At 41.2% G+C, this 12,656-nt stretch overlaps 1 protein-coding gene across 1 annotated transcript in view; it reads left to right on the forward strand.

The window, feature by feature from the left end:
• TMEM241 (transmembrane protein 241) overlaps positions 1-12,656 on the forward strand; it is a 74,132-nt gene that overhangs the window by 45,025 nt on the left and 16,451 nt on the right. Inside the window, 1 exon segment of the mRNA XM_060244350.1 lies at positions 1,540-1,633. Coding sequence (XP_060100333.1) covers positions 1,540-1,633 — 94 coding nt within the window.

Consider the following 12,656-nt stretch of genomic DNA (forward strand, 5'->3'; position numbering starts at 1 on the left):
GGGGTGGGAGGAGAGTACTGGACGAGTGTAGCTTTGGTGGGCAGTGTTCATTGGAGGTGGCAAAACGGTGGCAGCATTGTTTTGGGCAGGGAGATGGACTGAGGAAAGACAGTAGTAATCGGTAAGGCTCCAGGAGAACCTCTCAGCAGAAAACTGCATCAGAGGTCAGCAGCCTTCTGATGGGGTTTTGGCCTGACAGGGCCAGCAGTAGGCAGGTCACAGCAAGGCTACCCAATGACAGGGTGGTGACAGAGTGCAAGGCCACTCCTGTGGTAGCCACAACTTCCAATAAAAATTGAGGATCGAGCCACCCATAAGGCTTTTATTATATCTATGATTGAATGTAAACCATTAGTCCATAGTATTATAGTATTATTTGCAAATGCAGTTTATTTCCTTGTACACTTCATTATTTGGAGAACTTTGTACTTTGGATAAATATTGAAATAAGGTCTAACAACTATCCAACTGGTTTAAACAGCAATGTCTTGGTGCCCATTATGTTGTTTGTACAAAAAACTTGGTTTAGAATTTTAAAGAATAAAAGTGCCACCCTAACCAGAGTTCCACCCTTTTAAGCCCTTTGATTTCAATTGACTTAGAAGGGTATAACTCTTCCTAGATTTACACTGGAAACCACTGAACTGCCAAATCAGGCAAATTGTTGTGTTGTGGACCAACTGTATGTGAGATCAGCTAGGCTATCCCTAAAAGATGAAAAGATCTAAAATCAGTTTAGTGACCTCACTGCACATTGATCTATATTTGATTCATTATATGAATGTAGGTTTCTTCCTGGGTATGGGTTAATTACTGTTTTCTCCCTGATCTGACCATTACATCAGCAAACTTATAAGCATCAGTGGAATTGTGTTGGAACGGTGTTGCTTGTCATGGATGTCGTTCTAAGAAATCAGTTTCCATTTCCAAAATTTGGTCTTTGTTTTGAAACCCACTCAAGCTAAAGAAACATTGTAATTGATAGGTAGCTGCCCTAAAGAGCACGTAAACAACAACCACTAGTGTCAACCTTTGTGCATTAAAATGTGGAGTCCATTCCCAAATGGGTCTTACTGGAGTGAGAGGTAGGATTCTTCCAAAACATCTCAGTTGATTTCCTATTTAATTGTCTATATATTTATGCAGTATGATTCAACTCCTTGCTGTTGGAAGAAAAGTTTTCCTGAAACAGATGTAACCTTTCTAGCAATATTTGCCAAAGTTCAGTTGCAAAAAGCATCATGCAATTGTAGTCTGTCCTTTGGCCAAACTCAGTGAGCAATTTCATTATCTCGAAGCAGCTCTGAGGATGTTAAAGTAGTGACTTGTCCAAAAACCTCAAGTAAGTTTATGGCTGTGTGAGGCTTTGAATTTGGGCTTCCTATATCCAAACCCAATGTGCCTCAGCAATATACAGCCTTCTATCAAATAAATTGCACTATTCATTCATCGTTCATAACTTAAAGCAGTAGTATAATTATTTCTGAAGTACATGACCTGAAATGAGGACTGAATTAGATTATCTACCATTCTCCACAGTGGCCTTCTGGGATTCCTTCTGGCTTTACATGCATTGAAGCTTAAAAGCAGCACATCATCAGGACATTATGCAGCTTGGAACTGTTTAGCAAAGGTAAGATGACAAGAGCAATGTTTGGGTGACAAATCTAATCTCATTATCAAGATCATCTAATCTGAACGGTTTTCCTTAACCACGCTTTATAGATACAATCAGGTGCCTAAAAACAGAAGGTAAAAGGATTAGGATATAGTGGGGATTCCGATTTGCATGTGGGAAGTCAGAATCAGGCTGTAGTAGTCATTCCAAATTTATTAATTCTTAATGTGGACTACCTTGCAGATGTATCTGCAAACACTACAGAGGTATATCCCTGCAATAAAAACACAGATTTTCATCCGATGTAAAATGATGTATAGGGATGGGCATGGACTGGAAAAATGTGGTTTGTGTCTGTTCATGGTTTGTGGCTGAACCACAAACCAAATGAACTGAAAAGTTTGTTCATGAACTGAACCATTTTGTGGCTGCACAAACCCTGTTGAAAGGGACCACTGACCCTTTAAACAGGGTTTGCAAAAAGCCTGAAAAACAGCTAAGTGGCGGGAAGCAACTTGCTCCCTACTGCTCAGCTGTTTTGGGATTTCTGGTGTAGTCCCTTTAAAGTTTAAAGACACTGCCCAAGAAAGCCCAAAACAACTGAGCTGCGGGGAGCTTCCTCCCACTCAGCTGTTTTTGCAGCTTTCATAGGGAACAGAAAGCAATCCTGCTCTTTGCTCTGTCCATGAACCACCATAAACTGCTTTAAAAGTTCATGGAAGTTCATGATGAGAGACCCATCAAGAACTTTGATTTGCAAACCATGAACAGGGCACAAATCATGATGAACTTTGCTTTGCGGTTTGGCTCATGCCCATCCCTAACAATGTAACTTGAATGAAACATATGTTCTGTTGATTTCTGGACACTGTGGGTGCACTCTTTTATAGTAATGCCCAGGGCTTTTATTCCTGGAAAAAGAGGTGCCGCAAACCTCAAGAGGGAAATGAAGGAGAAACACCCATGTCCCTCATAATCTTTAAACATTTTTAAAAAGAATTTTGTTTCCATGAAGAGATTCTAGAATGGTTTTATTAATATTGAGCCTAGTAGTGCCTTAGAAACCAACAAGATTTTTGAGGTATAAGCTTTTGAGAGCCAAAGCTTTCTTTGTCCTTCCCATCTGATGAAGGAAGCTTTGCTTCTTGAAAGCTTATACTCCCAAAATCTTGTTGGTCTCTAAGGTGCTACTGGACAATCTAGCTGTTCTACTGCAGATCAACACAGCAACCCTCTGAAACTGTTTTACCAACATGTTACACTGAGTGGGACAAAAAAAGCACTCCAGTATCACAAAGAGTACATTTTGAAGGAACTTGTTTGATGTCCTAGATGCCTTTTTGCTTACCAAAAAAACAAAAACAAACCTTTACATGGCTGTATTCTGGAAATATAGTTTACTAATGCACAGGTGACAGTGTCCTAAGCAGAGGAAGTTGTTGAGTAGCTTTTCTATTAATTCTGTCAAAAAAGTGCATATTTTTGCAAAAATAATTTTGCAGAATGGTCTCTTGTAAAGATTGGTTTATGGATAGAAATGAGTTCTAAAGAAGGTTTGGTTGGTTTTTAGTTTCCTGCCACTTTAACTGACAGTAATTCCAGAGGGATAGCAATATTATAATACCATCCAACCCTGAACAGAATTACTTATTCTAAGCCCACTGATTTCAATGGACTTAGAAGGGTGTCACTCTCCTTAGGACTGCACTATTAGTCTATTGCAGCAAAGTTAAACAGAAGTCCAGTGGCAGTTTAGACTAAAAAAAATATTCCAACTGGCTTTGAATGTTTGGCTTCTGACACACCTAAAGAAGCCACTTTCATGCTTCCCTGTTTCATTCTGGAGAGCATTACTTTTTGAATTGGAAACAGATGAACCTGTTATCCATGTAATGGATAAAGAAAGATCCTTAACCCAGTTCAATCTCATGTTGCTCAACAGGTAGAAGCATCAGGAACATATAAGTGCTTTTCACAAGTAGTTATGTAGGAAGGGCATTTAAGTAATGAGGACTATTGTACATGTTATGAAGAAGCAACCAAAAGGCAGAGTGTTACTAAAACAAGTGGGTCCTTTTCTTCCTTTAATGAGCAGTCAGAGATTTGTCTGAAAACATGAGATATAGTTATTGCTGAAACTAAGCAGGTCTGGAACACCACCAGGAACCCCTTTGTAAGTTACTCAGAGCCCCAGAGACAAAGACCAAAGTATGTGTGCAATGGATAAATTAAACCAGCATTTATTCAAGATTTTTTATTTAGCATTTTATTAGTTTAAATTTGGGATTTAGTTTCTTCTTTATATGTATTTTCCATATCATGTTTCAGAAATAATTACTTGCATATATATCCTTGAAAGACTATGATTTCAATGGAACAATGCCAATTTTAGATGAGCCATTTACTGTGTGACCTTACTGACCATAAGGCTTATATAATTGCATGTGTTGTTTGTCTTATCTGCACCCAGCAATAACTGCCAATATGCACAGTGAAACATAATCTTAGCAGCCCCAAAACTCTACTAGGAGAAGGGCAAATGTGTGTGTCAATTTTAAAATGTGTATGTGACTGCAAATCCTGGTGTCTTACTTTAGTATTTGGTCTTCAGACTGGTTGTCTCTAATTCAATACACATATCAGAAACAATAGTCAGTATTTGACAAATCTACAAAGCATACTTGTGTACCATTTTGATCTCTGAAATGGATGGTGGAGATGAGGATTGATGCAGGTAAGTGTAGATTTTCTGATTGTTTCCATAGAGACAGCTTGATAATAGTTTTGTAGCATCCAGCACTAATTATTATCCTGGAACACTACTGCAAATACTTCAAACTGGTCTCCATAACAACACCTAGATGTCTAATATAATAATTAAACATAGAAAAAATAGAATTAGGTACCACTGGATAATTAAAAACAATATCATTAGTATTCCTTCTAATAAAAGAAATCCTAGCTAAAATAATTTGAATGAGATTTAAGAGAGCAATCTTAACCAGGTCTACTCATAACCTATTCAGATCTATTCAGTAGGGCTTACTCTAAGGAAAATATTCTTAGAATCGCACTGTAAATGTGTCAGATGTACAAAATCATGTTTTAAAGTTTTTAAAAAAGGTTTTCAGTTAATTAATTCCACATACATATATAAACAGAACACTTAGGAAGACATACAGAAATTAGAATTTGAATTTTAACATGCAATAACCATGGATAGAAGTGGTGTGGCAGTATACTGTTTATCCAAGTAGTAATGATGATGATTATGAGCTCTGTGGCTTAGAGTGGTAAAGCTGCAGTACTGCAGTCCAAGCTCTACTCACGATCTGAGTTCAATCCCGGTGGAAGCTGGGTTCAGGTAGCCGACTCAAGGTTGACTCAGTCTTCCATTCTTCCGAGGTTGGTAAAATGAGTACCCAGCTTGCTGGTGGTAAGGCATAGATGACTGGAGAAGGCAATGGCAAACCACCCCATAAAAAGTCTGTCAAGAAAATGTCATGATGTGATGTCACCCATGGGTTGGTAACAACTCAGTGCTTGCACAGGGGACTATTTTTACCTTTTTACCTTTTTAATGATGATGATTACTTTATACAATGCTATGGCCCTGTTTACATAGCGTATTGAGTCCGTGTTAAACAGACCCAGTTCTGTTCCGAATATCTTTGTTCTGGATATTATCGATCAGACTGCCATACTGCAATTTGAATCACTCCATGGTGAAACCGTCTTCTGCCGTCCACACAGTGGCACCATGCAGTTCTTTTTTTCTCCATGTGCGCATTATGTGCTTATGTGTGCATGTGCACATGCACATAGGTTAAACATTATGTGGTTATGCAGTTATGTGCATATCACTAAGTAGTAAAAAAAACTGTGACCGTAAACCGGATGTCTGAGGCTCCTTTTGCTCTGGGACAGCCTTCAGACATCTGGTGGAGAACTAACCAGACGGGGAAACTATACGAGGTGAAACCGGAGAACTCAAAAAACACCACAAAGGAGCAGGTAACAAAATACTCTGGTTCCGAGAAGGATTTGGAGGGGAGCTACTACGAGTTAATACCAGGAGGCAGATGTTGCTGTCTGATCAGCCACTTTTAATCCAGTATGAAACAGCAGCGACAACTGATTATACTGTGCGTCTGAACAGCCCCTATGAGTTTTCATGAAGGCTTGTAGAGTGAGGAGTAAGCTGTCTATTTCAAATTTGTCAACAAAATTTAGAGAAAGGGTGAGGACGCTATGATTTATGTAATAATATTGTGATTATTTACTCACATACACCTTGCGGCATTAGCTGCTTTACATATGAAAACTTCTAGGTCCAGTCCTTGACACCTCTAATTAGAAGGGTCTCAAGTAGTAGATACAGAAAGACCTTCTCTGCCTGAGATCTTGAACAGCTGCTGGCAGTCTGACTGGACAGCACTGAGCTAAATGGACTAACAGTTTTACTCAGAATAAGCATTTACTTATGGAAGACCGCTCATCCTCTGGTAAGAGAGAGTGGTTGTCAAGTCCCCGGCAGTTCAGCGATCGGAGACGGTCCATTACAAGAATGACTGTTTATTGATACAATGACAGGTCAGTGCAGGACTGCCCTTGCGAAAACTGACTTTGGCAGGCCCTTTTCCCCTTCTTATAGATCAGGTTTAGACCATTACACATTCAAAGTAAAGGTGCGAAGCAAGCAGTCCCTCCCCCCCAGAGTTCTTCCCAGCCCCCTTGCAGGTGAGAGTATAATCAGGCAGGAATAGCCTTGGCCATTCCTGAAACTAGACAGAAAGGAATGTTTCATTCGTAACACAGAGATAGTGGTGACACAAAGCAGAGACAGGGGAAAGTGAAAGCACTCCTGGTTAATGGCAAGAATCCTCTTGACAGTGGTGACCTCTTCCACTTGTGTTTCTCCCTCCTCCCTCAAAAGTATTTTGCTCACAACTGAGTTGACTTTATCTGGCTAGAAATTGTGTGTGATTGACTGAGGAGAAGGAGATGAGACTTAGAAGCAAGATGGTCTCTGTCCCCAGATTGGGCATCAGGCTGAGCTTCTGGTGCTGGGTTTTCTTGTCACCCTGGCACTGCTGCTGTGGTGGCAGTGGAAGGTAATGCCATTTAATGGTATTAGACTGTAGCCATTATCCTATGAAAGTCTTTCTCTTGAAGCAAATTTAAACAGTATTGATAATATATACCTTGTTGGCTGGTTCCAAAAACGCATTGACTATCCTTCTGATACACTGTCTACCTAGCTGAACCTATCTGAGCTGGAGGAGATAGTTTCTGACCTGGTGGACCAACTTCCATTACTTACAGTGGTGTAACTTGGATGTAAACAGCCTGGGAATATCACAGGATTTTCCCAAGCTTTTGAAGGAGAATGTAACCCATCTTTTATTGAAGAAACCCTTTTTGATTGTTCTAGCCAACTATAGCCACTTTGAAAACATCTTTTCCTAGGGAGAGATGGCACAGCTCCAGAGATCTTCTTTGTGGTCTCTGTGCTTCACACTCATGGGATAGAGCGCTCACGCCGATCCCCGAATTGGTACCTAAAAAGCTCAGGATTTTTTCACGCTCGGCACCAGTGGGCATGTGCAGGCGTCCCAGTAGGCATGCTTACTGAAGCCAGCGTGAAGATCCCGCCAATTCCTTCTTGACCGCCGTGTTGAAAGGATCTGCTTTTGACTGCTCCGGTCAGTGCCTGGTAATCCTTTGGATTTTTCCTCTTCTTACCCGTTTGTTGTTTTTTCCCTTGTTAGATAGTTGTTGTTTTAAAAAAAGAAGAAGTGTTGGACTTTGCCCCTCTGTGCTTTATTTCCCCCTTCCCTCGTGGGTTCCGGTCTTTTGGAAAGGCATTGGGGATTCTTCAAACGTTGCTTGAAGTGTGGTAGCAAGATCGCACCCCCTGACGGTCACTCCCTCTGCTTGGTGTGCCTGGTTGAAGGACACCGTGTAGACTCGTGCCCACATTGTTTGAGGTTTTTGAAGCAAACCCCAAAAAATCAGGTGGCAAGGCTATCGGCGGCATTAGTCGAGTCGGCTCTCCGTCCGCCGAAAATGGCAGCGGATCCATCGGTATCGTTGGGGATGCTACCCAGGCTCTGGCTTTGACATTGGTCAATCCATCGTCACCAGAGTGGGGTCAACCCACAAAACGACCCTCTGAAGGATTAGTGGCGCCCATGCCAACTAAGAAGCGTTGGGACGATTTGGGGACCCGATTGTCCCTCCTGAAGAAGCTTAAATCGAAGGAGAAGTGGAAGAAGGACAGACTTTCCCACACTCCTCCTCCTCGGGATGCCTTGATGGAGTCGATGTCGGCGCAAGTCGCTCCACCTTGGAGGATTCTGGCGTCTCACAGTCCCTGAAGTCCGTTGGTACCGAGAAGCCGCAGCTTGCAGCCGCTCCATCTTTCAGGATCGGAGCAGGAAATAAACCTATTGCAATGGACTCATTCGTCCAAGTCGGGGTCACATCATCGGAGCAACAGTGGTTTGGTATCGGAAGTTGAGGCCTTGGTGCCGAACGAACCTCTAGCACCACTGCCGTCTATTACAGGATGGAGAGAGCTCGAGGCGAGTGCTGTGATGCGACGTTTCCCATCACCTCCATTGTGGGACCAACGTCAGTGGCCTTGCTCATATGGACCTTACTCGTATCCATCGCCATACCCATGGTACCCTCCTCGTGATTTGCCGGAATGGGATCAGTGGTTGGAAGCCTCTTTCTCGAGGTTTTTGCATCACTCTGCCACTCGTCGTGCACTTTCGGCATCGGTGTCAATTCCTCCTGAGAGACGCAGAGAGCGGTCTGGGGACCGGCAAGCTCATCCGTCAGTATCGCTCCATTTGCCCGAACATGCTTCGACCCCGATGTTATCCGAACACTCTGTGAGAAGAGAGTCTTTAACATCATGGGTGATGTTATCAAAGGTTGCTGACAGATCAAAAAGAAACTGCAGGGACACCTGGGTTTTGTCTGCCCCCAATGGGGAATCATTGTTATGATCTTTCATGTTAGAAAGTAAAAAGATTCTGTAGAGAATTGAAAATGCAATACTCCGTAACAAAGAGATGAAAATGTTCTGAGTCGAATTTAAGTGTGAGGAATCAAAGAAAAACAGAACAGGAGATGCTGTCTACTGGCTTGGGAGTCCATCTCCACAGACAGATGGGCTCTCTCCATCATAGCAGAAGGTTACAAGATAGACTTTGTTCAGGTTCCGACTCAGTAAGTGATTGTTACCACACCTCCTTCCCCCCCTCTGCTAGAGGAAGTGAGCAACCTCTTGCAGAAACAAGCCATAGAACCAGTCCCAATAGCGGCCAGAACGAGGGGTGGGTTCTATTCTCATTATTTCCTGGTCCCCAAATGGGATGGGGGATTGAGACCAATTATGAACCTTCGAAATCTGAACAAGTTTATCGTGTACCAGAAATTCAGGATGTCTACTCTGCAAACAATCCTTCTTCTCATCAACCAAGGGGATTGGATGGCAACATTGGATCTCAAGGATGCCTACTTCCATGTCAGCATCCATCCAGTTTACAGGCATTTCCTCCGGTTTGCGATAGGCTCCAATTATTTTTAGTTCAATGCCCTTCCATTCGGCCTGTGTACTGCACCGTGGGTGTATACCAAGATGATGAGTGTTGTAGCTGCATATCTTCGGCTTCAAGGCATAGTCGTTTTTCCGTATATAGATGACTGGCTCCTTGTGGTGGATTTGGAAGAACATCTATCCGGCCATATTGCAACCACACTTCGTCTTCTTCACACCTTAGGTCTGCAGGTCAACATGAAAAAGTCCCATCTCATACCATCAAAGACAGTTCAGTTTATCGGGGCTCTGCTGGACACAAACCTTCATCGTGCTTTTCTGCCTCAGCAGAGAGCAATGGACTTTATCGATCTCATCCATCTTTTTCAAAGCCGGAAATGGGACACAGTAAAACAGCTGCAGTGGATGCTGGGGCTGATGGCGGCGACTACCAGTGTGTTGCTGTTTGCGAAACTGCATATGAGAGGGCTTCAGCTTTGGTTCCTCAGAAAGTTTTGGCCTTTACAGGACTCACCTCGAAAGAGGTTCACGATTCCACCCTCGATTCTTTGGACCCTGGAATGGTGGACATCCAGAGACAACATCTGTTAGGGAGCTCCTTTCCATTTGCCTGTAACGACAGTTACAATCACCACAGATGCGTCCTTATGGGGCTGGGGTGCTCACATGGATTCTCTGTGTGTGTGGAATCCTTGGCCTCCACAGCTGACTCGTTGCCATATAAACTATCTCAAACTGTTGGCAATTCATTTCGCCCTTCGGTCCTTCCATCCTTTGGTAGCGGGGAAGGCTGTGGCCTTGTTGACAGACAATGCTACAGTCCCTTGTTATGTCAACAGGCAGGGTGGGACAGTCTCCTGACGTGCGCTAGCAATAGGCTCAGTGCGCTAGCAGTAGAACTGTGGATGGAGTACCTGGAGCAGGACATCTATGTGAAGGCTGCACACCTTCCAGGAGTACTCAATCTACAGGCGGATTCGTTGAGCAGAGGAGCAGCATCTCCACACGAATGGGAGATACAGTGGCGCTTCCTTCAACCTGTGTTCCAGCTCTGGGGGTATCCTCAGGTGGATTTTTTTGCCACAGCTCGGAATCAGAAGTGTCCCCTGTTCTGCACCAGGGGAGGAATGGATCCAGCATCCTTGGGAGATGGCCTAATGTTCCTGTGGAACAGTTGGTTCCTGTATCTATTTCCACCTCTTCCACTGCTGACAAAAGTTGTCAACAAAATAGTGAGAGAGAAATCGAGGCGCATTCTAGTCACACCGTGATGGCCTCGGCAGAACTGGTTCCCAATTTTGCTTCATTTAGTCAGGGTTTTTTTTTGTCAGTTCCCGGCGGAACTGGACCTTCTTTCGGCCCAGGAATGACATGTGTTTCATCACAATGTAGCTCACCTGAAGCTGACGACGTGGTTCATCGACCCTGTGAATTTTCAAGCAGAGTCCAGCACGTCTTTCTGAATAGTAGGAAGTTGTCTACCCATGCTTCCTATGACAGGAAGTGGGGGAAGTTTCTTCGGTTTTTGACTGACCCTACAGTCTCACCCCAACGGGTGGGCCTACTGGTGATTTTTTATTTTCTGTTGTCCTTGGTGGATGCTGGACTTTCCTTTTCTTATGTTAAAGTTTATTTATCAGCAATATCATCGTACCATGAATCTGTTGAGAAGATGAAGATGAAGAATCAGACTTGAAAGAATACATAATAAAAATAATTGCAGATTTTTTGGGAGAAAGTTCCTGAAGGGAATAGAAATATGTATGACTATATGTATAGAGTAAATTCACTCTTTGCAAAAAAAAAAATAATCTGCCAAGAGATGTGGTCATAAGATTTATGACAAAAGAAATGGTGGGAAAAATCATGAATAAAAACTTTGAAAAGTCATTGATAGTGGGAGGCAGTAGAGTAAGAATTATGAAAGAACTGCCAAGAAAAGTGTTAACTGACAGAAAGGCATACAAAAAATTGACAGAAAAACTACGTGACAATGGAATGAGGTATAGATAGATAATACTTGAAGGTTTGAGCTTTGAACTTCAAGGGAAGAGGATTACAATCACAAATACACAGGTACTGCGTAGATTTTATGAAGAAAATAAAGAATTTGCACGATGATGGATTACAAATTGATATCTTGGAATGTAAATGGACTAAATTCACCACAAAAAAGAAAGGCAACGTTTCATTGGATAAAAAACCAAAATTGTAATATAGTATGTTTGCAGGAAGTGCATATTAGACAAAAGGATTATAAATTTTTATGCAATAAACAATTGGGACTAGAATTTTTTACATTAGCTGAACACAAGAAGAGAGGAGTAGTCTTTTATATTAAACAAGAATTAGACCCGAAATTGGTATTTAAAGATAAGGATGGAAGATATATAGCAGTAGAAATTACTTTGAATGCCAAAAAAAGTTGTTGTTGGGACTTTATGCTCCAAATGATGCTAAAGACATTTTCTTTAAAAACATTACACAACATCTTGATGAAGTGACCTATGAGCAAATTTTATTGATGGGGGACTTTAATGGAACAATTCAGAATACGATAGATAGATCTGGGAAGAAAAAAAAATGATAAAGAAGGGAAATTGCCAAAGTCTTTTTTTGAATTGGTCAAACAGGAGAGTTTGGAAGATATATGGAGGAAGTTTAATCCTGAAGTACGGGACTATACCTTTTTTTTCAGCTAGACATAGCTCTTTCTCTAGAATTGACATGTTGTGGGGTACTAAAGATTTGGGGCTTGTAACAATGAAAATGGAGATATTACCTAAAATAGGAGCTGATTATAACCCAATAATGTGGATTACAAAACTGTCGAAAGAGTCAAGAAGATGGAGATTAAATGAAGATTTACTACAAAATAAAGAAATAGTGACATCTCTAGAAAATGAAACCAAAGCGTACTTCCAAGTAAATGACAGAGAGGATATAGAATTTCAGATATAGAATTTCAAGGCAGTAATGAGAGGATTACTAATAACATTGAATAATAAAGACAAGAGAGCAAAAGATAAAAAGATGTTGGACATTCAAAATGAAATTAAGAAAAAAAAAAGGTGAATTAAGGAAAAGGCCAGGAAAAAAGAAAATTATAAGGGAGATTACAATATTGCAAGCACAAATGAGACATCTGTTAAATAAAGAATTGGAATGCAATTTGAAAAAATTAAAACAGAAATCTTTCAAGGTAGCGAATAAACCTGGAAAACATTTGGCCTGTCAACTGAAGAAAAAGAGAGAAAGTAAAATTATTAATAAAATTGTGGCCTATGGAAGAGAGATGGTAGATCAAGAAGGAATAAAGAGAGAATTTTTTAAATATTATGCTAAACTATTTAAAGGTGTTAAAGTAAAGAAGGAAAAGATGGAAGCGTATTTGCGGAAGATTAAAATAGCACCCTTAACTGATTATATGGAAAAAGTTTTGAATGATCCTATTGAAAAAAATAG

Source organism: Heteronotia binoei, chromosome 7 (genome assembly GCF_032191835.1).
Source record: "Heteronotia binoei isolate CCM8104 ecotype False Entrance Well chromosome 7, APGP_CSIRO_Hbin_v1, whole genome shotgun sequence".
Taxonomy (NCBI): Eukaryota; Metazoa; Chordata; class Lepidosauria; order Squamata; family Gekkonidae; genus Heteronotia; species Heteronotia binoei.